Raw genomic sequence first — 26,534 nt, 5'->3', positions numbered from 1 at the left:
TTCAATCGCAGAGCAAGTTGCTGACTGTTTTCACTTCATTTATTTCTACTGAAAATTATAAATATATTAGAGATAAAAATGCTGAGTCATTGTAGCTGGACATTCACCTGAAAGTAAGTGAAGATGGAAAAGATGGCGTCGTCTGAGTTAGCTGAATACGATGTGTGCGCTGCAGGTTCTCAGGGTGCAAAAGGTTTCATTGCACCCACATTTTAAACGTCTGTACCCTCAGACTGTTCACTACATCCATGACATGACGCTCATGACAGGTGCTCTTGACCTGTCTGTTTCCCGGGGTCCACCTAAACTGTTTTCTATTGTTGCTGCAGCTCCCTGGTGCACCCAGTTGTGATTCAAGGGTCTGTTGGGGCCCCTCCCACCTCCTCTTTCTTTAATCACTCCCACACAGCAATAACGCAGGCAACGCTTAGCAGGGCATTGAGAGTGAATGCCTGTCAGATGGGGCTCCCTTAAGGAGGGTTCCTACTGTCATTTCAAAATGTGCAGATTTAAAGTGGTTTAAAGTTTGTCAGCAGTTGGGGGGGGCCCCCTACTGGTCTGGGGGCCCCCAGCAGTTGCCTGTTCACAAGCAGCGCCTCTGGCTGCACCCCCTAAAATCTCAGTCACTCTTAAGTCATTCAGGTCTGGGAGCGGGCCTGGTGTGTGTGCTGTGAATCTGCAGATGTTCTCGTCTGTGGTTTGCTGCCCCCTTGTGGTCGTTAATCTTCCTACACACTCAATAAAACACATGGGGCAGACTACAGTTTTCATGCACTTCTTTAATATATCAGTTTTTCATATTCACAACAAATACATTAAGCTCTTTTCTCCGTATGATACAGCCTTAAATATTTTTACACGCCAACTGTTTGTCTCATCAAAAAACGCCTCTCTCTCTCTCTCTCTCTCTCGGTCGGTCGCTCTCTCGCTCGCTCGGTTCTCAACACTTTATAGTTTGTTACATTTTGTAGTCTCCATGCCTCCTAGCAAACTGACAGGATTTCATCTGTACACATATTTACAACAGGAACAAAAAAACAACAACAAAGGAAACTAAAATCTCTGAAAGTTCTTCATGGTCGAGTGAGGAAGAGGAGGGTGCAGGCAGGGAAGAGGAGGAGACGGGAATGTTACAGAAGAAGAAGGTTGAACAGAATGAAGATGATATCTGTCTGATAAATTAAAGATCTATGAGGAGGATAAATACAGCGCTCTGGAGACTTCACGTCTCTGATGATGATGACGATGATATCGGAGTCCGTGGAGGAGGATGAAGGCCACGTCTTACCTCAACTGAACACCTTAGATTACTCTACTAACTCGCCTTGATATTTTTTTAAGAGCTGTCAAACGATTACATATTTGTTTAGAGATCTCTAACGTTTCAGCTGCACGAGGTCAGTGGAGGTCAACGGATTCAAGCAGCTGCAAGACTTTCATCTCGACTCTAAATCGGTCCTGGAGCGGCGCGGCGCAGAAGCACAAAAAAGGCAGAGCACTCTGGAAAAAAAAAAAACACGTTTGGTGAACACAGGCTCAACCTTTAACGTCCGTTCTCTTTTGTTCTTAAGACAAATTCAGTCTGACGATAAATCTAAATCTGCTTGAGTGTGAATTTAGAAAAAACATTTCTGGACTTTAGCCTCCGAGAGACAAAAAAGCGTCAAATGATGTCATCAGACCGGATCCTCCTCGCTCTGAGTTTCATTCTTACTCGACTCGTATTGAACCGACAGGCGAGCAGCGTATTTACCTCCAAAACTTCAGAGTTTAAATTTCAAAAGGTTTTATCTCAAACACTCGTTTTTAAAACCTCGTCTGAAGCTGGATTTTTAATGATCGTCGTCATCGTGACGGCGGCTGATATGTAGAAGAGTCTCAGTCCGACCCTGACCTTTGAACTGTGCTAACGAGCTGAATGAACACCTTGAGGTCTAGTGAATGATGGAGAGACGAACATGACCCCGATGAAAGACAAAAATCAGACAGTCAGAGTTTGGATGGACGCTGCTGCAGCTGGACGCTCCTGAACGCACCACGATGCGTTCAAGCTCCACAGCAGGCTCCTGAATGCACCACGATACGTGCATGCTCCAGCGTCAGGCTCCTGAATGCACCATGATACGTTCATGCTCTAAGCATCAGAAACTGGAGTTTGGATCGTCAGCTCTGCGTGTCACGATCTATTCCTCCATTTAAAAAAAGAAAAAAAAAAGGAAAAGGCAAGTCGCTCGTTTGCGTCGATCCATCTCCACAAAGTGCAAGTACACGAGTCCAAAAAGACGAAAACAAGCGTCCAAAGAAAGAGCGAAAATCAAAAGAAGCTCATAAATAAGTCAACATGTGCAGGCCTGCCTGTACAGAAAAAAGGCAAACATCGACGAGAACAGAATTAACCTGGAATCAACACGCCCGGCCCTGAACACGCTGGAATGAAGAGTACCGGAGCACGTGTGTGTGTGTGTGTGTGTGTGTGTGTGTGTGTGTGTGTGTGTGTGTGTGTGTGTGTGTGTGTGTGTGTGTGTGTGTGTGTGTGTGTGTGTGTGTGTGTGTGTGTGTGTGTGTGAAAACTTAAAGGTGGGAATCGTCCAATCAGCAGGAAACGCTGCAGCCGTCAGTCTGCAGCCGAGACGATGACGTCCCCGATAGAAGCGGAGTGCAAATATTAAAGCCAAAGGAGCGAGAAAGAAAAGTGACACAACATGCACGTGGAGAAGGCGGGTCCTGTACACGCTCCTCGGCTCAGTGTAAACGCTGGACAGCAACGCTAGAACGAACCAATCAGCTTTTATCCTCCAAAAGAAACGCTCCAGACTAAAAAAAAAAAACAAACAAAAAAAAAAAAACTCTCCTCCATCTTCCACACGGAGGCTGCGAGAAGGTCGAGAGAGCTCAAACTTTCAGCTGCTGTTCGGCTCAGGTGTGGGATTAAAAAAGGGAAAACGCAGGGTTCGGTCGGCCCGTAAAGACAAAAAAAAGCGAAGGCTTGTGCTGCAGAAGGAACAGAAAAGCTGGCGGCGAGCAGCAGCTGCTCGCTCCCATCTGTAACATGAGAACAAAGGAAAAAAAAAGAAAATGTCTCGTTCAAGTCGTCCTCCTTCAGGGTGAACTATCCAGCTCCTCTCGGGACCCGGCTAACGCCTGGCCCTCGCTCAAAGTGCCGCTAGCGGCCCCGCGGATGAACCGGCTTCCTCGCACAGGGAGTGACGTCTCCTCCTCCTCGCGCTCCCTCCAGCAGGCAGCAGGCGTCTCCTCCTCAAACTCGTCTGGTGGTGAAATCTTTAGGTCGTGTAGTTTATCTTTCCCGTCGTCTCGTCTGAAGGTCTTTTATTCGGAGTGTTTTTCTAATTCAGTTTTTGGTCAGTGTCTGTTTGTTGGAGGACGGTGGGGTGACACTGCCCCCTTCAGGTGGACAGAGGAAGAAAAAAAAGCACATTCTTTGTTTGTTCAGAAATGGATGAATCCACCGCATGGACACGAGACTTTAGAGAGGTGGAGAGGGACGGACTGAAGAGATCTGCAGATCTTATTTAAACGCTGAAAACTCCCCTGAAGAGAAAAAAACAGAGAGAGAGAGAGAGAGAGAGAGAGAGAGAGAGAGAGAGAGAGAGAGAGTTAGGATTCACACTGTGCTGCAGAAAACCATCATGTCCTCAGTGATCGTGGTGGTGAATTAAAATGATGTCTCAGATGTGAACATGAACAAACATCTCACATGTGACTTCGGATTGCTTACATGATTGGATGCTCTTTTGTTCTCGATATTCCAAAAACAAATCAGACTGTCAGGAGAACAGGTACCGTAAAACTTCGAATAAAAGCTCCTCCCATTTTAAGGCCCGGCCCCTTTTACCAGCCGGCTGTTGCTGCAGGCTTTGATAAGATAAAGGCAGCTCTCCTTCAGAGGTCGCTCGGCTTTAAAGTCCAAATCGAAGATTAAAAGCAGCAAGACACAAACATAAAGATGACCTTCAACATCTGTCCAGGAGAGACTGAATGATGGGAGTATATGGGCCTACAGTCGTCATGGTAACAGTTGAATACACATACTCCACAAACAACGGGCTGTAGACACTAGCAGACAGGTTATATCACTGAACCTGATCACCGCCCCTCTGCTTGTCAACACATGCGCGCTGTCAATGAGGGGGAGGAGCTACCAGCACAGTGCAGTTACACTCAGATACCTTCGGTGGGCGCCAAAGCACACCGAACCAAATTCCTACCTATTGTTCCTTTAACACCTTTCTTAAATATTTAAGTCTGGACTGGATGGGTAACAACAGATGTAGCTCCTCACAGCAACTGTGAATACAAGCGTGTGTGTGTGTGTGTGTGTGTGTGTGTGTGTGTGTGTGTGTGTGTGTGTGTGTGTGTGTGTGTGTGTGTGTTGCATCTCACCGTAGCCCCCGGCCTGGATGGGGGTTTTGGGTGAAGCGCAGGCGTACAGGCTGAAGTCCTCGGTCTGAAAGCCGGCTCGGTTTAACGACGGCTCTGAGGCGCTGCGGTGGATTTTGGGTAAGGAGCGAGCCAGCAGCTCGATGGACGCCAAGATCTGACGGACGGACACACACACAGCAGAGAGGTCAACAGTCAGGATTAAACAAAAGCCTGTTCGTAAACCTCTGACGCCCCCTGCTAGTGGAAATGATCAACTCATCCATTTAATTAAACCTGTGAGTTCATGAGACCGAAGGGAAAGTCACAGACAGCAGATTAAATAAACAAACATGTTGTGAAGAGAGACTGTTTTAAATCTGATTCCTAACAGAATATTTTAATGACATCATCGTCTGCACGGAGACGTTGGTGACTCGATGACATGACGGCGTGCGAGGACTGAAACCTCAAACACTGGAAGCCTCACAGGAGTCACAGACTGACGCTGAACACTGTGTGCATGCTGACTCACAGGTTCCGTCACACATGAAGACCACCTTGTAGAAGGGGGGGCTCACCTGTGGGAACAGAGGTCTCTCCTCCCTCTTCTTCTTCAGACAGTCGGCCATCAGTCTCTTCATGGCTTTGGGACAGTTGCTGCGCACCTTGCTGAGGTCAGGAGACAGGTAACCCCGCCCCACCATGAAGATGATCTGTGGGAGGAGAAAGAGTATTTCTCTGACTGTGGGGAACACGTGACAGTAACGTGTGTGGGGGGGGGGGGGGGTCTGACACGTCTGAGGCCGTACCTGGTCTCTGTTGTTGATGTTGGAGTACGGCAGAGCGCCGGACATCAGCTCGTACAGAACGATACCGAAGGCGTAAACGTCCGACTGGAAGCTGTACGGATTCTTATCCTGCAGCCGGATGACCTCGGGAGCCTGACAGACAGAGAGCAGGGCACACAAACCGTCTCATCACGACTCTTCTTCATACTTTTTATTTGTTTCGCTCAAAATCAGACGACTCACCATCCACAGAATGGAGCCCGACAGCTGCTCAAACTGGTGCGAGCCGCTCCAGCGAGACTTCACCGTGGCCAGACCGAAGTCTCCGATCTTCACCGTCAGATCCTCGTGGAGGAAAATATCTGAGAGGGCGGAGGTCAAGGCAAACACTCTTCTTCCACTCCTTGTTCTTTGAGGGTTAAAAATGCATAAGAAATAAGATGAATAAGGAGTTCAAGTGCGACAGAAGGATACTGTTGCTCTTCAGGTCTCTGTGGATGATGGATTTGGCGTGCAGGTAACTGAAAGAGAAGAAGAAGAGGACAGGCGTTCAGTGACTCTCTCAGCTTAAAGTGTGACATCATCCTGCAGCATCAGTCAGGATTAACTCACTCCATGCCCTGCGCCGTCTGCCGGGCGATGTCGATCAGCTTGATCATCTCGAACTTGGTCTCGATGATGTGCAGGTGGTGGTACAGGCTGGAGCCCTCGCACCACTGCGTCACGATGGCCAGCTGAGGCTTGGTGGTGTAGCCCATGAACAGCAGGATGTTGACGTGACGTGTTTTCCTGATGCAGACACACACAGACGGGGGAAGTCAGACCACAGAGCCGCAGGAGCTCAGTGTACAGGTGAAACACCATATAAAAAGGACGTTAAAGGCGTTACCTGAGGACTCCCACTTCGTTCTTAAAGGCCTGAAGCTGCTGAGGCGTCGGAGCGGTGACGTTCAACATCTTCACTGCAACGTCACCTGAGAGCAGACGGGGGAACATTTCAGACACAGAGCGTCAGAGCTCATCCAGGTTAAAGGATTCACTTCTTACATCAGACGTAAAGGTAACCTCATCACATTTTTATCTTACCGTGCCACTTTCCCTTGTAGACGGTCCCAAAGGATCCAGACCCTATCCTCTGACCCAGAGTGATCTGACCCTCGGGGATCTCCCAGTCGTCGCTCGAGTCCCTCCTCCCCAGAGTTTTCTGATAAACACGACACTCGTCAGCACAAACACGGGCGAGAAAAGAAACCTCGGGAACATATTCGTCATGTCTGAAACATCTCTCACCATCTTATTGCGGTCCTCGGACGAGGACGACGACTTGCGCTCCCTCTGTGGGCATGGCGACTTCTGGGGGACCTTCACACTGGTCAGAGAGCCAGGTAGAGAGGCGGGGGGCGTGGCCGACAGCCCCGTGGTCGAGCCTGGAGGAGGAGAGACGGGAAACGATAGAAGACGAGAGGTGAGTGGGAAGAGTACGCCGGAAATAAAGGAGGTGAAAGTGTGTGTGTGTGTGTGTGTGTGTGGTCACATGCAGAGGTGAGGTGAGGGGTGTGTTGGATGTCACGATTAATTTAAAAAAGCATTTATTTTATGCTTTTATTTTGTAATCTCCTACTGCCTTAAGCTATCGGGTACTTTACTTCCTGTTGGGATAAAAAGGTAATTTTATTTTGAAATACAAGAAGTGAGTTATCGAAGGTGTGGTTACGGGGAGACGCTGCGCTCAGTGCTGTTGCTCAGCTACGGCGCTCCTTAAGGGACAAACAATCTCACGATAAATGCGACACGTTGTGAGTAAGGCGTTAACCCCGACAGGCAGAATTCTTACAAAGAACGCCTCCTCTGATTGGCTCTGTTGGTCACAAGGTTTTAGTCTCTAGGCCCTTTGAGATGAAGTCTTACGCCCCCTACTGGGTTAGTTGATTTGATGAATCTATTGATTGACTGATTGTCGCACATTGTTGTTAAATTTAAACTTTAAATAAAACTACACTCCGAGTCTCGCCAGTCAAACAGAATACACTAGCAGCTCTCTGTCACCAGCAGAGGGCGCTATACGGATTACAACAAGCATCATCACACTGCAAAGTGTCGAGCGGTGATGCACGTTCATGCTCAGTTACTTTCCAGCTCAGTGATCATCCTGTCTTCATTCTAAATCTTTATAAAGTGTTTGATAACTGTGTCTGAAATGAAATGTGTTTCTCTATCTCTACAGATCCAAGATAGATATCGGCTGATATATCGGCATCCGATTTTTTTTTTTTTTTTTTTAATCTCCCCATCATCATCCAAAATCATATTTTTTTTTAAATCAATAATGAAGACATGAAAGCGGCATCCAATGGAAGGCATGTGTCTGATCAGTGGTGACGTCTCTGTGAGGTGTCGGTGTGTTCAGAGAGCAGGTGAGGACATAGAGGGGTAAAGAGAGGTGTGTGTGTGGCGGGGGGGGGGTGGGCACACAGTGACACAGGGAGGGGGTGGGATGTGGGGGGTGTGGGGTTCAGGTGTGGTTCAGGGTGAATGGAGGACACAGAAACACACAGAGGCCTAACTACCTCGGAAAACAGGCTCGGGCTCAAAATCAAACACTATGTCATTGGGGTAGGAGTATAGGAGGGGGCTTGAGGTCCGTGTTCGGTGCTTCCTCAAGCAGCGGGCGGGGTGGTTCGGGGGGGCTGCAGGGCAAAGAGAAACAGACAGACCATCACTGCTACTCCCTCTGCCCCTCGCACCTCCAACTCCTGACTACACCTACAGCTGATGGATGGAGAGAACTGCTGGCTACACCTGAATATGTTGGCATGTTAGCATGTTAGCTCGCAGTGTCGGTCAGCGTGTCTCTGCAGGTCTCACACAGTTTAACGTGAAGATAAACAGCATTCATTGAACAAACACCTCTGTCTGCTGATTGGTCAGAAGATGATAAAACCTTGTACAATGGAGCTTGAAGAAGGACGCGGTTAGCTTAGCTTAGCTTGTGTTCAGCTAGTTTGTTTCCTGTTCAGTTCTGATTAGTAACATCTTCTTTGTTATTCATGACATGGTCACAGCTTGGATTTATCGCTGACTTCGTTTATTTTTAAATCTTAAACTTGATATTTGAACTCGTTCGGTACTTAAGAGCTTTCCTGAATTCGAAGATTTAGACGAATTCTCCATTAGAACGACTTTTGAAACACAATCGATCACACGTTCATTTCATATCATCAGGAAATAATACGACCGGTCGGGCACAGCAGCAGATCGGGTCGTGACGTGCGTCTTCAAAATCCAGTCTACGGCTCATTAACGGGTTCTAAACGGGCCTGAACTTGTACAGCGTCGCCCCTGGGTTAAGGAGTTTCTGTAGAATATCCACGGAGGAAGCAGAGTTACAGACACGCCGTCTACGTCAGTTTTTTTTAAAAATTTGAATACAAATTTATTTAGTAAGCCTTGGACGGGGCTGAAACGTTCGTCCTGAGAGGTGTGCGTTCAGTGAATAATTCTCGTGTTGCTGTCGACTGGTTTTGGAAATATGTTATTATTGTTGATTCTGTCGGCACCAGCTGATGGTTTGTTCTTCAATGTTTCCCTCTGAGTGAGTTAGCATCGACGTTCTGAAGTTAAAAAACTGAAGTCAGCGAAAAACACCAAAAACTACCAGGAGAAGAAAACATGATGAAGTCAATATTCTAATCCAAAGCATGTCATCCAATCATTTTAGACCATTAAATCCCCTCCTGATGTTTCACCTTCACAGATGTCTTCCCCTCTTTTGATTCTTAATCCCTTTTTTTAAATTTATCTATTTTTTTTTTTGAGAATCTCTCCGGTCGACTGAGGTGGTTTTGAAATGTGCCGACTAACTGAACTGTGACTGTGAGTGTTTCAGTGAACGAGGTCTGCCGAGTGAATCTGCCCTCAGTGAGTGTTCGGGTGCAGATCTAAAACACAGCTGACTGAACTTCACACACACACATAAGACCAGAGCACGCAGACGCGGGATGGTGGGAAAAAAAAGCCACAGAATGATCCAGAAATCTGCGTCAGTGACCCTTACCTCCGTCTGACCTCGGTAAGCCCTGATCCCGAATCAGGTCCTGAGAAGGAAACAAGACGGAGAAATCATTTCATATTCATTTCAGTGTTTGCTGGAGAAAAACTCTCAGGGCATTTTCACATCAGGCACGATTGTTTCGCACCGTGCCCCCTGCTCCTGCTCCCCCAGACCCCCCCCCACCCCCTGCTGGTCTGCCTTCACATCAGTAACATGTATGTACACAGTCCGAAACAGCAGGGGGCAGAATGCACAAAGTTGGTTTGCAAATTCACCAAGAAGCAGAAAGAGGGAGAAGTAACCATGGTAACCTCTCGCTTGCTGAGTCCATCCTGCTAACTGTGGATGTTTTTTTTGTTATTTCTGAGACGCCAACATCGATCCTCTTCCTGCGTCCACGTCTACCGTGCAGCTCAGAGGACGAAACAGGCCGCGCCGTGCGGATAAGATGGTTTTAAAAGCGACAGGAGCCGTTTCGAATTAGGTCATAAAGCGGTCCTCTTCCCCGTTGGAGCACGGTTGCGTTCACATCTCCTGCAGACCGTACTCCTGACACAGAACAGGTAAAAACCGGAGGAGCCGCCATGTTTTGTAACAGGGTGAGAGAGGGCGTACACTCACGTCGATGTTGACCGGCTCGATGGTGTTGATATGAACATTTGGGGCCGAGGACGAACGGTCCCGCTGACCAAACTGGTTGCGGTGGTCCTCCTCGTTGGGCCGGAAACTGGGCGGGATGGGTATGGACTTGGACGGGGACACAGTGGCGTGGCACATCGACCTGAGGAAATGAAAAAGGTGTCACTAGTTTCACTCACAGGGAAGCTGTCTGCATGGTTTAAAGCACACGATGCTGAATGATCAAAGAGAGGAGGACTGACCCGGTGGAGTCGGACGGGGGGAGGGATGGACAGGCCTCGGACACAGGGGTGGTCCCCTCAGAGGAGACCTCCTCCTGGGTGAACGGGTGGTGCTCGAAGAACTTGGACACGAGCAACAAGCTGCAGAACAAACATCTTTCAGTTATAGATACAAGGAGCTTCAACACGTTCATACATGGATGTCTTTACAGTTCACTACTTTACAACAAACCGAACCCTCAGAGTCCTGCATCGATCTGTCCTCTAGAGGTTCCCGACCCTGTCAGTCTCATGACCCCACTTAGATTTCACCAATCTCTAGCGACCCCAAACACAGACAGCTCTATGCTAAGTTTTGCAACGTTTTTTTTCGCCCCTGTTTGTTAAAAATCTGACGTTTTTTTTCTTCTAGTTTTGATACTTTGTGACACTATCGATCATTAAAGGAGAGATTGCAGGGCGCCCGATGTTCAGAGGCTATAGTCCTCGACACAGCAACGTGGGTTCCCATCCGACATCCGGCCCATTTGCTGCACGTCACCCCCCCACCCACCCACCCACTCTCTCTCTCCTCCAAACACTTCCTGTCTATCTCTTCAGGTGTCCTGTCTAATAAAGGCAAAACTGTATTACTCTTGCATCGTTTTAAAACATGCGGTCTCAAACAGTTTAACAGGTTTGAACACCTGCTAAGACGTCATGAAAGTAGATCAGCGTGCCGTGTGTGTGTGTGTGTGTGTGTGTGTGTGTGGGACTCACTCGAGCTGGTCGTAGTTGACACACATGAGCGGGACCTCGGTGCTGCAGCGCTGGTGGAACTTGTATCCGCAGGTCTGACAGCGGAAACCCTGGAACAGCAGCTTTCTGCAGAAGTCACAGAAGGCCAGCGTGAAGAACGTCTTCCTCACCTGTCAATCCAAGAAAAAGAAAAAAAAAATCAACAACGCACCCAAACATTTAGAAACAGAGTCAGGCTGAGAGAAAAATCGAAATGTAATGCGTCATGATGTGAACCTCTGAGCACTCACAAAGTTGTGTGTGGTGAGCGGCACGTTCTCCAACACCTCCACATGCAGCTCCTCTCCCGTCAGCCAGGAGATGTCTGTGTCCCAGCCAATCGGCTTCTTCTCTCTGAAACAAGACGCGCACGCTGACCACAGCTGTGTGTACTTCACAAAGCTGCTCGTTCAAACACCACGCAGAGATTCATGCAGACATGAAACATGACAACAGTTCAACCTTCTGTCGTCATCACAGAGACGCTCACACACGACTGAACCAAAACCTTTTTCACAGACTGCTGCAGTTTTTAAGTTACCAATACAATAATTCTACTCGTCTGCATTACCGTCTTCATGTTTATATCTCATAAAAACATCGACTTTCACCTAAAACGAGGACGAGTAAGTCAGCTCGGCCTCCACAGTGTGATCTCTGCAGCTCTTCTCTGGTTTACGTCTTTACAGAGCGTAACACACAACATGTCCCTCATACAGGGTATCAGGATAGTGTTGGCAGATTTGACTCGATCTGAGGACCTCAGAGAGGATTTGATGTGTTCTGGATTAAATCTCTGATTTTGTGCATGAAGCAAACTCTGCATAAATTCATTATTTTCCAAACTTCCAGCCTTTGTAAAACCTTCTCTTTAGAACATTATAACCCTCCGTCTGCAGTACGACTGTCCGTTTTCATTCAAGGTTCAAACATTCATTCAAACCTGGGGGGGGTAGATTGTAGTTTGATCCAGCAGAGGGCGCTCTCAGCGTGACTTGACTCTTGAATGCACTCTTGACCTCAGTAAATGAAGACAGTTATGTTCTGGCAAAAGCAACAGGAGACTCGTCTCTCTACAGAAAGCAGCTCACTGATTGTTGGAGCGACATGGGCTGCAAACCTGCAACTCTCCAAGCTGGCTCGCAAGTATCTGTGTACCAGGAGCGTCTGTGCGCTCTGAACGGGTTTTCACTTCAGCAGGTATGTGTTGCAAATTAAAAATAGCTGCATTCGATCCTGATCAAGTTAACAGACTTGTGTTTCTGTTGAATAATATTTTAAAAAATCTTCCTCCCTTTAGGATCGTCAACAGGTTTTAGGCTCATAAATTGATACACTATAATAAAGTAACAGCAGGGCGTGGCGTTGTGGGGGTTGGTCGAATGCGGTCGAGCCTTACCGTGTGATGTTCTAAATCTGTTCCAAGATGTTTGATTGAAAAGATGAGATGACAGCTTTAGTCTGCAGTGCAGCGTGTGTCAGTGAGAGACGTACCCGTCCTGTATCCTGTAGACCGCACAGCATTCTGGGATGAGGCCTCGCATCATCAGAGCTTTCTTCAACGAGTCCCTCACAGTCATCCCACAGCGGGCCGGTACCTGAACGCATCACGACAACATTCAGTGGAATACGTTGAACGGAAATACATAACGATCATTACATCTACGCCGAGGTCATCAACGTACCACCGTCCTCTGTTTGTTGGGCAGGAAGACCCTGACGATGGGTTTCTGTGGGGAGCGGGGGTTGGCTCTGCTGGCGTCGATCGGGGTCTGCAGGACAGCTAAGGTGTTGGGGGCCGAGGGGAAGGCCTGAGCCCCCCCTCCGACCCCACATCCCCCCATCTTCACCTCCAGCAGAGCGGGCATGGGAGAAGGCGAGCAGAGGAAGTCGGTCCCGTTCCCCATCGCCTCCAGCAGCTGCTGCTCCCTCTGCTGCAGGGCGTCCAGCTTACTGGTGTACTCCTCATACGCCTGACGGAGATGAGGAGGACGAGGACGAGGAGGAAGAGGAAGAATAAGAGTATGAGGAAAATGAGGATGGAGAGTGTGAGGAGCAGCAGAGAGTGTGAACCAATGAAGATTTGATTTCTCCATAAATATATATCAGTTTAAACGTGACCCGTCTCACCTCGAGGTAAATAGACGGAGGGTTGTGTTCCCCTCCGAACTTGTCCAGGAGAGCCTCTAAATGTTCCTGTGTCAGTTTGATCATCTGTTTGATGTTCCAGATCTGTGCAGGGAAACAAACAAACAAACAAAAAAACATGTTTATAAACAAATTCAGAGTTTCCAGCAATAAATGGACTCAAAGCGCTTTAACGCCGCATGTCACACCGACACATTCACACACTGATGGTAGAGGCTGCTGTGTAGCGAGACCATCAGAAGTAACTAATCCATCCATATGCCGCCGACGAAGCAGCGGGAGCAATTTGGGGTTAAGTGTCTTGCCCAAGGACACGTCGGACATGTTGCAGGAGCTGGGGATCGAACCTTTAACCTTCCAGTTGAGATAGGACGGCTCTACCACTGAGTCACAGCCGCCCCAGTGGCAAACAGGCCTCTGCTCGAGAAGACGTGAGGACGTACAGCGAGGATGAGGACGTACAGCGAGGCGGGACCAGGGTTTCACTTTAGGTTTCACAGGAGGTCGCGTGAGGGGTTTGCCGCGTTAGCTCGACAGGAAGTTGGAAATGAGCTCTTAATCTTTTAGCATACTTTTATTGAGGCGTGTCCTCTTCAGCATGTCGAACTGATGCAGAGGAGGGACGGGATCAGCTGAGCCAGCGAGGGAGCAGAGCGCGTTTTAAAACGACAAACTCCATTTATTCACTCCTACATCCTGCAAACAATGTGCAGAAATGTCCGCTCGCCTCACAAGCTTTGCTTCACATTTTACTTGAGAGAAACTGAATCAGGAGCGCCGATAGCCTAGCGGTTATGTCACGCGGAACCATGTACAGAAGATGTATGTCCTGGTCGCAGCGTGACCTCGACCCTTTGCTGCACGTCAAACCGCCCTCTCTCCTCCCAACACTTCCTGACTTAAAAGAAATCCTTAGAACGGTTAGACATGAACAACAGTTAGCAGCTTACATCATTAATGAAGGATTAAAGTGACAGGAAGTCGTACTGAAATCAGGAAATATACAAACTAAAAATCACTCGGCAGGAAGATGAACTCGACTCACAACCAGAAACACACACACACACACACACGACGTGCCTGATAGATGAGGAGTCAAACAGGAACCGTTTCTCAATAAAGTCGAAGAAACCACAAGCTGTGTGCAGGGGCGTGGCCAGATGAATGTGCATGGGGTGTGAAGGGGGGGGGGTGTCCAAAGGGTGGCATGGGCACCCCAGGTGTCACCCCAAAATCCCAACCTACGATTAGCCCGTTAGATCGTAACGTTATAAGAGCACTCGAGCATTTGGATTTCCTGTTCATGATCGTCACTGATACTGGGGACGTCACATTCTCAGGAATAAAAATGAGTCCATACAAATGTGCACGCAAACTCACGCTGTCTAACTTTTAAAAGCATGAAGAAGCAATGTCACCGAAAACGTGTCAATAAATGTATTTCTGCAGATCAGACGGTGTGCACGAGTTTGAACGCAGTTTTCGGAGATCTTTAAGTTGTGACTTTGTGCATCTTCTTTTTTTTAGCCTTCAAAGAATTAAGCAGAGGAGGTAATAACTGCAGGACTGTGTTACTAACTGGATGGCAGTGTTTCCCACAGAATGAGGGTCTTTAAGGATCAACCTTCAAAGTTATGTTTGTAAAGCCGTTTCCTCTGATGTTATATTTTGCTGAATTTAAAATCAAACTAGTTAAGAACGATTCATTAGCTGAGGAATTGGACTTGCAGAAAATCAGTAACATTATTTGAGGAGCTTTATCAAGCAATGTCAGCATACAGTCATAAGGCAAACAGATCCCGCCCCCACACACTAAAAGAAGACAATCAACACACGAGCACGAGACAGCACAGCTAGCTGCTGCACAAACTAAAGTTAACTTTACTCAGCAGCAAAAGGTAAACAGAAATGACAACCTGCAACAGTCACAAGATGTGACCACAGACTGTAAAGATGAATGTTTGAAGCCTGAGTGTTGTCACCTGTCTGTTCCTGCAGGGGGCGCTGGAGTCTGAGGCAGGTTTTAAGCCTTCTGACAAACCGTTACACCGCGCCCACCTGTCAATCAGGTCAGCTACACGCCTTATTGTGAATAACTCTTATCCTTCATCAAATCAAAACTGATGAGTCATCAAAACATTCACCCCCCCCCCCCGTACAGTGTGTGTCGATCGAGACATGAGCTAATCAGACCTATTTGGTTTTTTGAACCAGGCTGTAAACATGTTCATCTCTGCTGTAAAAACAGGATTTCTGAATGGGTGTGTATGTGACTTCCTGTGCTTCTGCAGCCAGCCACTAGTGGACACTTGAGGAACTGCAGGATTTTACTGGACTCTACTAGTGTCACTTTATATGCATTTGGTGGTTAGAGTAACTATTGGCAACAAGCCACAGAGCTGCTTTCAGATAGTCAGCAATCAATCCCCAGATCTCTGTAATGACCGCCACCGCCACACGAGGGCGCTGTTATATAAATATAAAGGAGCCTTGCACAGACAGCGACAGAAGATAAAGCTGTCTATTAAATCCATCTCAGAGGAATGAGATAACTTTACAGACAATTAAAGGAACACTGAGTGAACACGAGTACAATCCAAAAAAATCTCATCATCCTGTTCGATACCACGGCAAAGATGGAAGATCCAGGCGCCAAATATTTTTGGTAATTTCTTGTTTTCTTTACGATGAAAACTTGCAGACAAACTCCTGCACGCTGACTAGATTGCTTCGGTACCCAAACATTGATGGATTGTTTCCTCTCCTGCACACCTGTCTTATGAAGTTTATTTAAAGTTTTGCTGTGTTTAAGAACACGCCGTGTTTAAAATAATTGGAGCATCAACTGTTTAGACGACCGCAGTATTTGTCATGAGTTTTATTTGAACAAACTAACCAAGTAAATCAGGATTCTTTCTGCTGCATCGTCGGTTCGGTTTGTTGCAGGGTCATCTTATTAAAAGTTACAGAAGCTCTGTTAGTGGCGATCTCTAAATCCTAGTAAAAGGTTCAGTTTTATAAATACAGACAAAAAGATGATTCTTCAAACAGACGGAGGAGAGTTAGTGGGAAGACTGGAGCTGATGGGACAGACTGTGAGAGAGAGAGGCCTCTGACCTGCCACACACACACACACACACACACACACACACACAGTGTGTGTGTGCGTATGGCTCCCTCACACCTGAACATCACACAGGCACGACTTGAGTGATCTTCCTCCTCCTCCATCCTCATCCTCACCTCCTCTGAGGAGGACCTGAGAGCACGTTACACACTCAACGACAAGGTGTGTGTGTGTTTGTTGCGTCAACACTGCTGTGTGTGTGTGTGTGTGTGTGTGTGTGTGTGTGTGTGTGTGTGTGTGTGTGTGTTGGCGCACCAGGCTGCAGCTGCAGTGAGTCTTTCTGCTGGACAAACGGAGCAGGAGCGGAGGAATAAAGCAGGCCCGAAACGAGCATCTCTACCCCGGATAAAGCGCTCTCCTCCTCCTCCTCCTCCTCCTCCTCCTCCTCCTCCTCTTCTTCTTCTTCCTCCTCCTCCTCCTCCTCCTCTCTCCCTCCCCCCCCCCCCCCCCCCCCCCCCCCCGGCCTCGCTCCTCAGACTCCCCCCGCTCAGATAAACCGTTACCTCTCAACGCTCCGGCCTCTCCCCCCCACGCCCCCCCCTCCGCGCTGCCTCCCCCCTGATCCGTGCTACAGCCGGTGTTTCCTGAACGTTTACATCCAATTACCTCCTCTCCTAGCCCGGGTCCACTGCCCAGCTTAGCCCCGCTCCCCGCCGCCAGAGCGCTTACCTCCTCATCCTGCGGACCCTCGGGGATCCCCCCCGTGCAGGAGTCCTCCAGCCCGGCGCCCAGCTCCTCCAGGCCCCGCTCGCTGCCCGGCTCCTGCTCCTCGGTGTCTCCGTTAAAGACGGGCGGTGGAGACTCGGCGCTGCTCAACGCCGCCATTTTAAACTGCGAGAAACTGAGTGGAAAATAATAGAGGAGCCCGCAGAGAGAGGCGGAGGCCGGCAGGGGGCGACAGAGAGCAGCGAGCACACAGACACACACACAGAGGGAATAAACGAGGGAATAAACGAGGGAGGGGGGGGGGGGCTTTACTGTTTATTTATAACTGAAATATTATAATTAATGCTTAGATGATTTTATAAAGTAAATATGTTTAATTATTTGGCTTATTTTAGAATTAATCTGATCCATTAGTTTGATTGATTTAAGTATACTTGTATTTTTACACTTTGAAATGTTTTTATTATATCTTAAATATAAAGTAAAATGTTTATGCTGTGTTTTATACAGAAGCCCTGAGAGGACAATTGTCCGAATATTTAATTTTAGATTCAATGATAAAAAAGTTTCTCGTCACTCGGTTATAAAAATACAAACGTGTGACATTCTTAAAAGGATTCAGAGGCTTTTAAGAAAAGTAAGTACATTTAAGGGGCGTTTCACATTAAGGACCCGGGCCTAGACCCGAGTCTGCTTGATCTCAAAGTACGGTTCACTTGATCATGGTGAACACAAACGTATCGTACTCGGCTACCGTGCCCGAGTCCGCTTAAAGAGGAGGTCTTGGGCACCTCGACGACTCAAAGGTCACACCTACACATTCACACGCTGATGGTAGAGGCCGCTGCGTAAAGAGTCCATCGGCATTAACTCATCCTTTCATACACATTCACACGCTGATGGTAGAGGCCGCTGAGTAAAGAGTCCATCAGTATTATCCATTCATACACATTCACACGCTGATGGTAGAGGCCGCTGAGTAAAGAGTCCATCAGTATTATCCATTCATACACATTCACACACTGATGGTAGAGGCCGCTGTGTAAAGAGTCCATCAGTATTAACTCATCTGTTCATACACAAGCAGAGGAAGCAACTTGGGGTTAAGTGTTTTGCCCAAGGACACATTTGACTGCAGGAGCTGGGGATCAAACACTCGACCATGTTGAAAGACGACAACTCTACCACTGAGCCACAGCAGACCCATTATATGAGTCTTATACACGTTAACTAAGTTGTTTTGATTTCAAACATGGGATTGTTGTAACTGCAGAATTGTTTCTAGTGGAACTGTCGTCTTGAAAGTTGCTGTACGAGGCATTTTGTGTGAAAGGTGAGGTGTGAGCTGAGTCGTCCCCGAGTGTTTTGCAGTTTTTGCCGCTTGATGCAACTTAACTTTTGAAACTTGTGATCTCAAACAAAAGGCTGAGGCTGCAGGTTGTAGCCACTTTTATTTATCTTTTTCTACAATTTATCATCAGACGCTTTCATCCAAAGCGACGAACATCATAGAGTAAGCTTTAAGTCTGATCAGACACACAGGTGCGGACAGGAAGTGACCAGAGACAGAGCAGAAATCTGTTCTGATGCTGGTTGGATTGTTTGTCGGGTTATTTGAGTTCTGGTTCTTTGTTGTTATGTTTCTTTCTGCACATGTCAGACCACTTACGTACGCTTGTTTTTAAAAGAGCTTTACAAATAGTTCTAATTTTTATTGAAGTGACCTGAATCTGTTTTTTTTTGTGACCATGTGAAAACCTTCAGCGTTCACGTTGACTTCAAATAAATCCATGAAACATTACAAACATCTGTGAAGTGTGTCGTCGTTCCTCGACATGTATCTCAGCTCAGGAAGAGATTTGTAACATTTCTCAAGTGGCTTTTATTTTGAAAATCACAACATGTCTGTCTCTCTTTACATCCTTTTCCTCTTAAGCTGACGACAGGAAGCGACTTCCTCCCAAATCAACACGAGGAACACGAAGCTGCAAGGATCCTGATCATCATTAAGGTTATAAAGGAAGAGAAAGAATTCTTCAGTTCTTCTTCGTTTGTTCACTCTGTCGATCATCTTAGCGGCTTATCAACGTCACAAATTCACATCAAACCGTCTGTCTATGTTTCACCCTCTGACACTTTTAACTCCAGCAGGTTTTAATAATGAAAGGAGTGAACCATCACTATGGAATAAACATGAGAGAGAATGTTTCATTTGCAGCCAGGAGAGAGAAGTGTCAGACTACCCCCCCCCCCTCCCCCCGTTAGTCCAAAGATGTCCGCCTCCATAAACACCACAAGAGAAACATGAGTCCTGTGTGGAGACGGAACAGCAGATCGAGTGCAGCTCATTTCTTCTTCCCCGCTCTCTTCCCCTCGCCTTTCTTCGGTTTCCCCTTCCCTCTCAGTTTCCTCAGACGATGCATCTCCTCCTTAAAGTCCTCGTGTTCATCTCTGAGAGGAAGAAAACAAACAAGCATTAAGAACTTCATCGTGAAATCACTGATTAGAATTCTTTTTAGAGGCGGTGTTGGTAACCTAATGGTTAGGGCGCCTGCAGTCCTCCAAGCTGACAGCCCGGGGACAATACAACCTGTGGCTACTCCCCCGCTTGTCATTCCCCCCTTTTCTCTGAGCTCTGACTCTATCCACGGTCCTGTCTCTAAAATAAAGAAATGATTTTCTTCACGACTGACCTATAAATCACAATGTGTGTGAAGGCCATGTCGTAGGTACCATGACAGGAGCTGTGTGTGGGTGTGGTGAGCAGTGGTGGAGGCCAGAAGGTGATGAAAGAGGGCAAAATAACTGGTTCAGATAGAAGTGATGCACGTAAACATAAAGCACCCAAACTAATTCCTTTCTCGTCAGTAAACCTCGATTCTTATCCTGATCCTGTTAACAGTACATATCAGGCTCATCATTTCTGTTCAGCTCGTGTGAACCCTGACCTGCCGGTATAGCATTAGTTTCTGCGTACCTGAACAGACCCATGAAGCGTAGTTTCTGGGTCATGGCGTAGTAGATCTTGTGCTGGGGGTACCAGTCGTACACCTCCTTCCTCTGGGCCACGGGGGGCTCGCTGAACAGCTGCACCACCTTCATGGATTTAGAGTCTGTGGGACGGGCGACCTCCCCGAAGATCTGCGCGCTCAGTCTGGCCATCCGCAGGGCGTAGTTCGACAGACCGGCCATGACCGCTGAAACAGAGAGGAGACGAGGATTAAACAGAGCGTTCACAGAACAAATTAAAACGGAGTAACGGCTGATTTTTGTTTCAGCAGTCTCAGACTAACAGGAAGGGTCTGCGTTCCTCAAAAAGAGGGGGAGGAGTTTGGTGCCTTTGAGGTCAATGCAGACTTTCAATGTTATCATGATCAGGTTCAACAGACCACACAGATAAACTGTGATTATAAAAACACTGAAGGTGTTTAATGAAGAGGGTCACACGTCCTGAACACTAAATATCTTTGATCATTTCTGTACTGATTTTAATTTTATCTCCGTCTAACCTGAAGGGCTGACAGGAAGGTGCACACGGGACTTATAAACTATCGCGAGGTGAAACAAGAAGCTAATGAGTCATTAAGTCAACCTACAGGATATTCACATTATTTTCTTTGGGACATTTGTTTTTTTTTTTTAAGGTGGAGCTAAGCATCGCCAACTGCCTGCAGCCACAGCACCGAAGCCTGGTGTACCGCCGCCTCACCGTCCTCTACGTCCAGGGCGCATGAGGACCAACTGTTCTCTGCATCAGGACGCTCTCCCTCATAAGCCACGCCCCCCTCCCTTACATGCACGAGCGCCGTCTCTCCAGAAGTGGACCTCAGCTCATCTCTTGCATTGTGTAGAAACTACGTCGTCTCACGTCTCATTCAGCGGTAAGTAAACTCAGAGTATAAACTCCGTCATCGGTGAAACGCTTTGAGTGTGGGCTAGAGCACGCAAGAGGTAGAGAGCGAGCAGGGAGACAGGGAGGCGTCTGATTGGTCCATCAGATTGGTACCTCGTGGCAGACATTGGTTGAAGTTTTTACAGGATTACAACTGCTACAGATGACGGATTTTCTTTGTTCCTTTTTCAGAGAACATGAGTTATTCATTTCTGTCAGGACCTACAGACAATTTCAACCAGAATCTGTGTTACAGCTCTGGGGACAGATCCCTCTTTGGCACATTTTCTTAGAGAATATAAGACAGAATATAAAAGACTTAAGCAGAGTTTTAATTTGAGTTTTAAGTTATTTTCAAAGTGTTTTCTGACATGAAAAACTAACCTGCATCATTATACCAAAACACGAAACACAACAGGTTAAACTGATAACACACTAACATGAATCTCTTACAGTCGTAAGTTAAATATGAAACATAAGAAAATAGAATAATAAAGTGAAACAGCCCTCAACTCTTCGTGTAGCTCTTAGCTGTTAACAATAATAACAGTTCACATTTTCTTCTCACCTGAGTCTGTATTCCGTCAGTCAGAGTTTAATCTTTGCTGTAAGGATGTTAAAATGTTTCTAAATGCAGTAAAATCTGAATGAAAACAGATTAAATCAACAAACATTAAGACCAACGTTAACCTTCACTATCCACACGGCCATCACACACTCCACTGCGCATGACACAGTTCCCTTCACCTGATTGGCCAGTTTCCTTCACTTCCGGTTTAGCGATAAAAACGACTTTTCCTTAGGAAGCTTACTTTAAAAAATAATATTACTTACACATTTATGTATCATGTGTCATAAAGGTTTGATTGACGTTGACATTTTAAGTTTTTATTCTGTTTTCATGTCATTTTTTATATATTTAACCGCCGGAGGGATATCCGTCGCTCTAAAGAGTCCGATGTGTAACAGTTCTCACATACCGTTCCGTTAACGCCCCTTTGCCAGATCTTGAAAATATAAAAAAAGTTTGCCGATATTATTTAAGTTGTATGTGGCTTATAAAATCTTTATTTATTTATTAGACGTATTATGGACCGCTACAAATAACCTACAGGGATTAAAGGTGAGAAAACTCGACGCATTTACACGTACGTGATATAAAATAGAAACATCTGCCTGCTAATGCCTACCTTAGACCGGAAGTTTGTTCCCTGCTCTGTAGCTCTTTACACCATGCTTAGGATGGCATTTTATTTAATCTATCCACCACCTTTATTCAGACTGAAATAACTTAACGAATAATTTATAGATTGGTTTAAAATCGACTGGTTCTGGTGACTTCTTATCGAAGTCTTCTTTTAATCAAACCAAGAGTGTAATAGTATACAAACATAAATGTAAATGTTGTGTCGTATGAATCTATTTTTAATTAAATCAACACATTCAAAGATACATTAAGACCAATTATGTTTGTTTGTTCATTTAGAGTGTTTTAAAAATGTGTGTGAATAATTTCAGGATCCTCAATAATTCTTCAAATCTCTCCCCCATGTCGTCATATTCATCTCCTCAATTCCCCTAAATATTGGCTGTTTAAGTGATCTTATTATTTGCTATCAAAACGGCACTCATTGTTTTTTAGCAGTTGAGATAATCTGTCGATCGTCAAATCTAAATTTTCATCTTCAAACTCGTAAATTAGAAACTTTCATGATTAAACTCTGAATATTTAGACTCAGGATTAAGACTCAGTTTATGAAATAAAAAACCACATCTCTGTTTTAACTCTGCTTTGTGTGCAGCATTTTTATTCTGAAGAACTTCAAAGTGTAAGTGATAAACGTTTCCGTGAAAACTGGTCTCATCTTATCACCTCATTACAGTTTGTAAACAGCAGAGGGCGCCAGATATGCAGAAACGGAGAACTGCAGGTGTGGATTTTTCTGGACACTTTCACAGGTTCACCTGCAGCTGCAGAGCGACACACACTGACAGGAAGTATAACAAGAACAACTCTGAAGGGATGGGTCAGCATGCTGTGAGTGAGGGTACAACTCAGGTGTGTTTACTGCCGTGAGTGAAATAAAATAAAAGCCTCCATGTGTTGTTTTCTAATGTTTATTATAACTTTAATATTTAAATAAGAACGGACAAAATTTGGTGCTTCAGCCCCAGTGGTCATTGAGGGTCACACTTGGGGTCACTTCATTTAATTGTCTTCAAGGAGAAATTAGTTTAGCAGCCAGGTGTAAACAAGAAATATAAAGCGCTTTCACACTAGTGTTCATGCTGAGCGTGATGTGTGAACACAACCAGCTGAATGTTTCTCTCTTCACCTGGAGTTTCTCTTCCAGCCTCCTCCTGCTGCATTGTGTTTCCTGTTCTCCAGTATGTTCTTCTCCACTCTTTAGTTCACATTGAGATTCTGTTCAACTACACGTAGCATTGATAGAAAGACACATATTCTTTGTCCGGCACTTCCACATCGTTCTTTTTACGTCACGTCCCACTTTGAGGTGCATGTGTGAACAGCAAGGTCAGGAGAATATCCGCTGCAGTCCTCCTGAAATTAGACATCGCCCTATATGTCCTCCCACCTGTTGTAAATCTCATCACAGCCGTTTAACATTCACATGGTCTCACCTGAGTTCGGAGGTGGATGCGTCACCTCTGTTAGCGAACAACCCCCCCCCCCCACCTTTGTCAACCTGCCATCCTCCTCCTCTCCCCCAGCAGCAGAGAGGGAGAGATGTTGAGTTTAACCTTTCAGAGTAGCCTCTCCTGGCTCATTGATTCTTCTCCTAGCGGAGGTGAGTCAGAATCAAACTCTCTAAAAAGTAAACGTCCTGACTCTGCTGTGTGTCGGTGATCTGTGGAGCTGTCCGTGGTGCTGAGGTCGCAGACAGGTTGTTCTTGGACCTGTAGTATTTTTCTTAGAGAGTCAAACATTACAAACGACCACACGGACAGCAAAGAGGGAAACAAAACAAGACAGGGGCGGCAGTAGCTCAGTCTGTAGGGTTGGGTTGGGAACAGGAGGCACGCTGGTTCAAGTCCGAGTGCAGACCAAAATATAGATGTTGGTCTGGTAGCTGGAGAGGTGTCGGGTCACTTCCTGAGTACTGCCTAGGTGCACTTGAGCAAGGCACAGAAATCCCAAGCTCCTGTTTGTGCATGTGTGTGATTCGGGCCTATGTGTGTGTGACCCGCAACAGAGTGTAAAAACCAGAACTTCCCCTCAGTCATTAATAAAGTCTGTAAATGAAAAAGAAAACAAATAATAATAAACCCCCCTGTGTTCTCGTCATGCTCGTCCCAAGGCATCAATCTGCATGAGTCCAATCATATTTAGCTCTAGGTGTCCTATGTCTGTATTCAGTCTATTTCAGGTAAGAAAACCTTCCTGACAACCAATCAGGACTCTCCACAGAGACGAGGTGTTTCCAAAACAGTCAGGACTAATAACTGTTCATTACACATCAGCACGCTGCTTACCTCTCGTGTGGAAGCAGCAAAAAGTTCATCAGATAGTGGATGCTGATGATGCACAATTCATGAAGCTGCATTATTTCGAGACCACCGACTGTGATGTTCACTGTGCTGCAAACAAACACCAAGCAAGCACCAAGGAAGGAGAGAGCATCCACGTTTTTAGAGTGATGTTGAGAGAGTAAGTTGAATTTCAAAGTGAATGAAGCTGAGGAGGAATCTCTGCTTTGAGTCTCCCTCTCTGCTCACCTGAGACCCGTCTGTACCTGGGCGCCTCACAGCACTCACACTCTTTATTTCAGAGTGTTGTCGCAGCTCTCTGGCCTGCAGGTTCATCCCCTGACCTCGTTCGTGGTCGTAGTTTCTGTGAGCGAGCTTCAGCAGGCAGAGTACAAACACGACTCAGGGCTGGTTCACGTCCTGTGTTCGCAGCGTTAACGACACACAAAGCCTCCGTTAACCCGAGGCTAAACATGTAAGAGCTGCATGCTAGAATGTCTTTGTGTCCAACACATCAACAGCGGGAGGTCTGTCTTTGATCCAGCTCAACACGTTTTCTTGCCATGAAGCAGCAGTAGTTTATCCAGCAATTTAGATGTAAGAGAGAGGAGTGAGACATCATCATGAGCTGGCAGGCTAACAAAGAAGAGCACAGGATCCTTCGTTACTTAGTTTTTAAGTGTTGAAAATTACACTTTAAGCTCTCTGATATACAGGAATAAAACTGTGATATGTATTTACACTTCCAAAAAGAGATATCAAACCCCTGCAGATGATCCAGATTGCAGCCGTGCGACTTGTCTTCAACCTCCCCAAATCAGCACACATCACTGGGCTGTTCATCTCCCTCCACTGGATCCCAGTGACCTCAAATTTAAAACTCTGCTGCTCGCTTACAAAAACAGTCTCCTCCTTACCTAAACTCTCTCATCCAGGTCTACACTCCCTCCCGCCCACTACGCTCTGCCAATGAAAGGCGTCTGATCCAACCTTCAAAACAGGGTCCTAAGACCCTAACTGAACTCTTCTCCTCTGTCGCCCCCCCAGTGGAGGAACGAACTACCAAACTCCATTCGATCTGCAGAGTCCCTCTGCACCTTTAAGAAAAAGTTAAAGTTAGAAATCCACATATTTATTAAAGTATATCATCTTTACGGTCTAAGCCTAGTTGTTTCTATATATGTATGATTAATTAAAGGAGATAACTCTGATAACTCTGGCACCTAGTGTTTAAAATGGGTACTGCAGTATAAATTCTAAAGACTAGAGATCTGTCTCCCCCCGCCCCCTCCTCTCCAGAGTCCATGCTCACGCAGGTTGCCATGTGGTGGACTCTGAAGCTTCAGTGTTTATCCAGCTCTGCATCAGTCTGTAAACCTTTCTGTGTTCTAACCTCTCTCCATTTTTCAAAAGCATCTCCAATATTGATCCTAGTTTGAGCACGTTTCTGCTCGTGGAGCTTATTAGAAACATGCAGAGGCTTTTTAGGTCGGGTACAATCACTTCTATCTGAACCACTTCTCTTGTCCGCTTCCATCGCTGCAACACCTGTTGGTTTGACCTGATAACTGCTCTCATATCTGGCAAACCAAGGGGTGTCCAAAACGGTCGTGTGGGGGTGCCTTAAAACTGCCTACCTTCTCTGGTCCGAACAAATCCAGAGCATTCAGGAGCAGAATCTAAAGTTAGAAGGAGGACATACTGGCTGCTGCATTGTTGTCAGAGAAGCCAGCACTTCAACATAGCATGTTTCCTTAATGTCTGATCATATAGTAAGGTCACTTGATCATTTCACTCTCTACACATTCTGATTCTGATTGGTCCTTTAATGACGTTTCCATTTGATAAACTCTGTACTTGCTGTCAGACTGACCATTATATAAAAACATGTTTGTTATGATTGAAAGACCCCAATAAAAATAAAAAAATATATAGCAAACTGTGCAGTGCTGTTGTTTTTATTTTGTGCCTTTATTTTGAAAGTCTGTCTACAACCACACCTTATAATTATTTGGAATATGAAGTTGATAACAGCAGTGGTGTCTTTATCAGTGTTTTAAAGTGTGTTGTCAGACAGGATGTAGCCTGTGCGCTAACGCGGCTCTCGTGCAGACAGGACTGCTGCTGATTGGCTCGTGCTCTGGCCTGCTCTGAAGCAGCTGCCGTCATCCTTCAGACGTGCTGAGGATGCTGACTGAGCTCCACTGGTCCCCTCTGCTGACGGACTGCGGCGATCCGGACACATCAGGTACATTTAGGGCTCAACAAAGCCGGCTCTGTGTCGTTAAAAGACGGCTCGCGTTTGTGATTGAGTGTTTGTCTGCACGCAGCTGCTCGATCCCCTGTTTGTGTCTGC

The 26,534-nt window shown here is 46.4% G+C and overlaps 3 protein-coding genes across 4 annotated transcripts in view; 1 reads left to right on the top strand and 2 right to left on the bottom strand.

Moving 5' to 3' along the window:
- Positions 1–759: 759 nt before the first annotated feature.
- On the bottom strand, positions 760–16,982 carry braf (B-Raf proto-oncogene, serine/threonine kinase). Of its 2 annotated transcripts, XM_020644678.3 has the most exons (20): positions 16,801–16,982; positions 12,987–13,088; positions 12,542–12,829; positions 12,351–12,454; positions 11,108–11,210; positions 10,839–10,987; positions 10,101–10,220; positions 9,841–10,000; positions 9,223–9,262; positions 7,736–7,855; positions 6,459–6,595; positions 6,255–6,372; positions 6,058–6,142; positions 5,781–5,957; positions 5,643–5,689; positions 5,412–5,530; positions 5,190–5,321; positions 4,959–5,093; positions 4,402–4,555; positions 760–3,549 (listed from the first exon to the last, which is right to left on the bottom strand). In XM_020644678.3, exons 1-20 carry the CDS (start codon positions 16,954–16,956, stop codon positions 3,527–3,529), a joined length of 2,469 nt encoding a protein of 822 aa, XP_020500334.2. In that variant the 5' UTR covers positions 16,957–16,982; the 3' UTR covers positions 760–3,526. The 2 variants fall into 2 exon arrangements, with proteins under 2 accessions (XP_020500334.2, XP_065807442.1); XM_065951370.1 differs by lacking the exon at positions 7,736–7,855 and having other exon boundaries at positions 16,801–16,981.
- A 1,247-nt stretch (positions 16,983–18,229) lies between these two features.
- Positions 18,230–21,420, bottom strand: mrps33 (mitochondrial ribosomal protein S33). Its single transcript, XM_020644689.3, has 3 exons — positions 21,258–21,420; positions 19,775–19,994; positions 18,230–19,248 (listed from the first exon to the last, which is right to left on the bottom strand). The coding sequence occupies exons 2-3, from the start codon at positions 19,987–19,989 to the stop codon at positions 19,143–19,145; spliced, it is 321 nt and encodes a 106-aa protein (XP_020500345.1). The 5' UTR covers positions 19,990–19,994; positions 21,258–21,420; the 3' UTR covers positions 18,230–19,142.
- Positions 21,421–26,125: 4,705 nt separating this feature from the next.
- The window catches only part of tmem178bb (transmembrane protein 178Bb), a 78,140-nt gene continuing 77,731 nt past the window's right edge, over positions 26,126–26,534 (top strand). Inside the window, exon 1 of the mRNA XM_020644660.3 lies at positions 26,126–26,426. The gene's annotated coding sequence lies outside the window, so the exon portion shown is untranslated. The remainder of the gene's footprint in view (positions 26,427–26,534) is intronic.

This window comes from Labrus bergylta, chromosome 23 (assembly GCF_963930695.1).
Source record: "Labrus bergylta chromosome 23, fLabBer1.1, whole genome shotgun sequence".
NCBI lineage: Eukaryota > Metazoa > Chordata > Actinopteri > Labriformes > Labridae > Labrus > Labrus bergylta.
This window is presented reverse-complemented; position numbering and strand designations above follow the sequence as displayed.

What these genes read in the sequence shown, in the direction of transcription:
- braf (XM_020644678.3), bottom strand. Translation starts at nt 16,956, where the DNA reads ATGGCGGCGTTGAGCAGCGCCGAGTCTCCACCGCCCGTCTTTAACGGA. An exon ending in CGCTCACCACACACAACTTT is followed by an intron (nt 10,988 to 11,107) that starts GTGAGTGCTCAG and finishes TTGGATTGACAG; the next exon opens with GTGAGGAAGACGTTCTTCAC. An exon ending in CAGACGGCGCAGGGCATGGA is followed by an intron (nt 5,690 to 5,780) that starts GTGAGTTAATCC and finishes CTTCTCTTTCAG; the next exon opens with TTACCTGCACGCCAAATCCA.
- mrps33 (XM_020644689.3), bottom strand. Translation starts at nt 19,989, where the DNA reads ATGGCCGGTCTGTCGAACTACGCCCTGCGGATGGCCAGACTGAGCGCG. An exon ending in CGCTTCATGGGTCTGTTCAG is followed by an intron (nt 19,249 to 19,774) that starts GTACGCAGAAAC and finishes TCTTCCTCTCAG; the next exon opens with AGATGAACACGAGGACTTTA.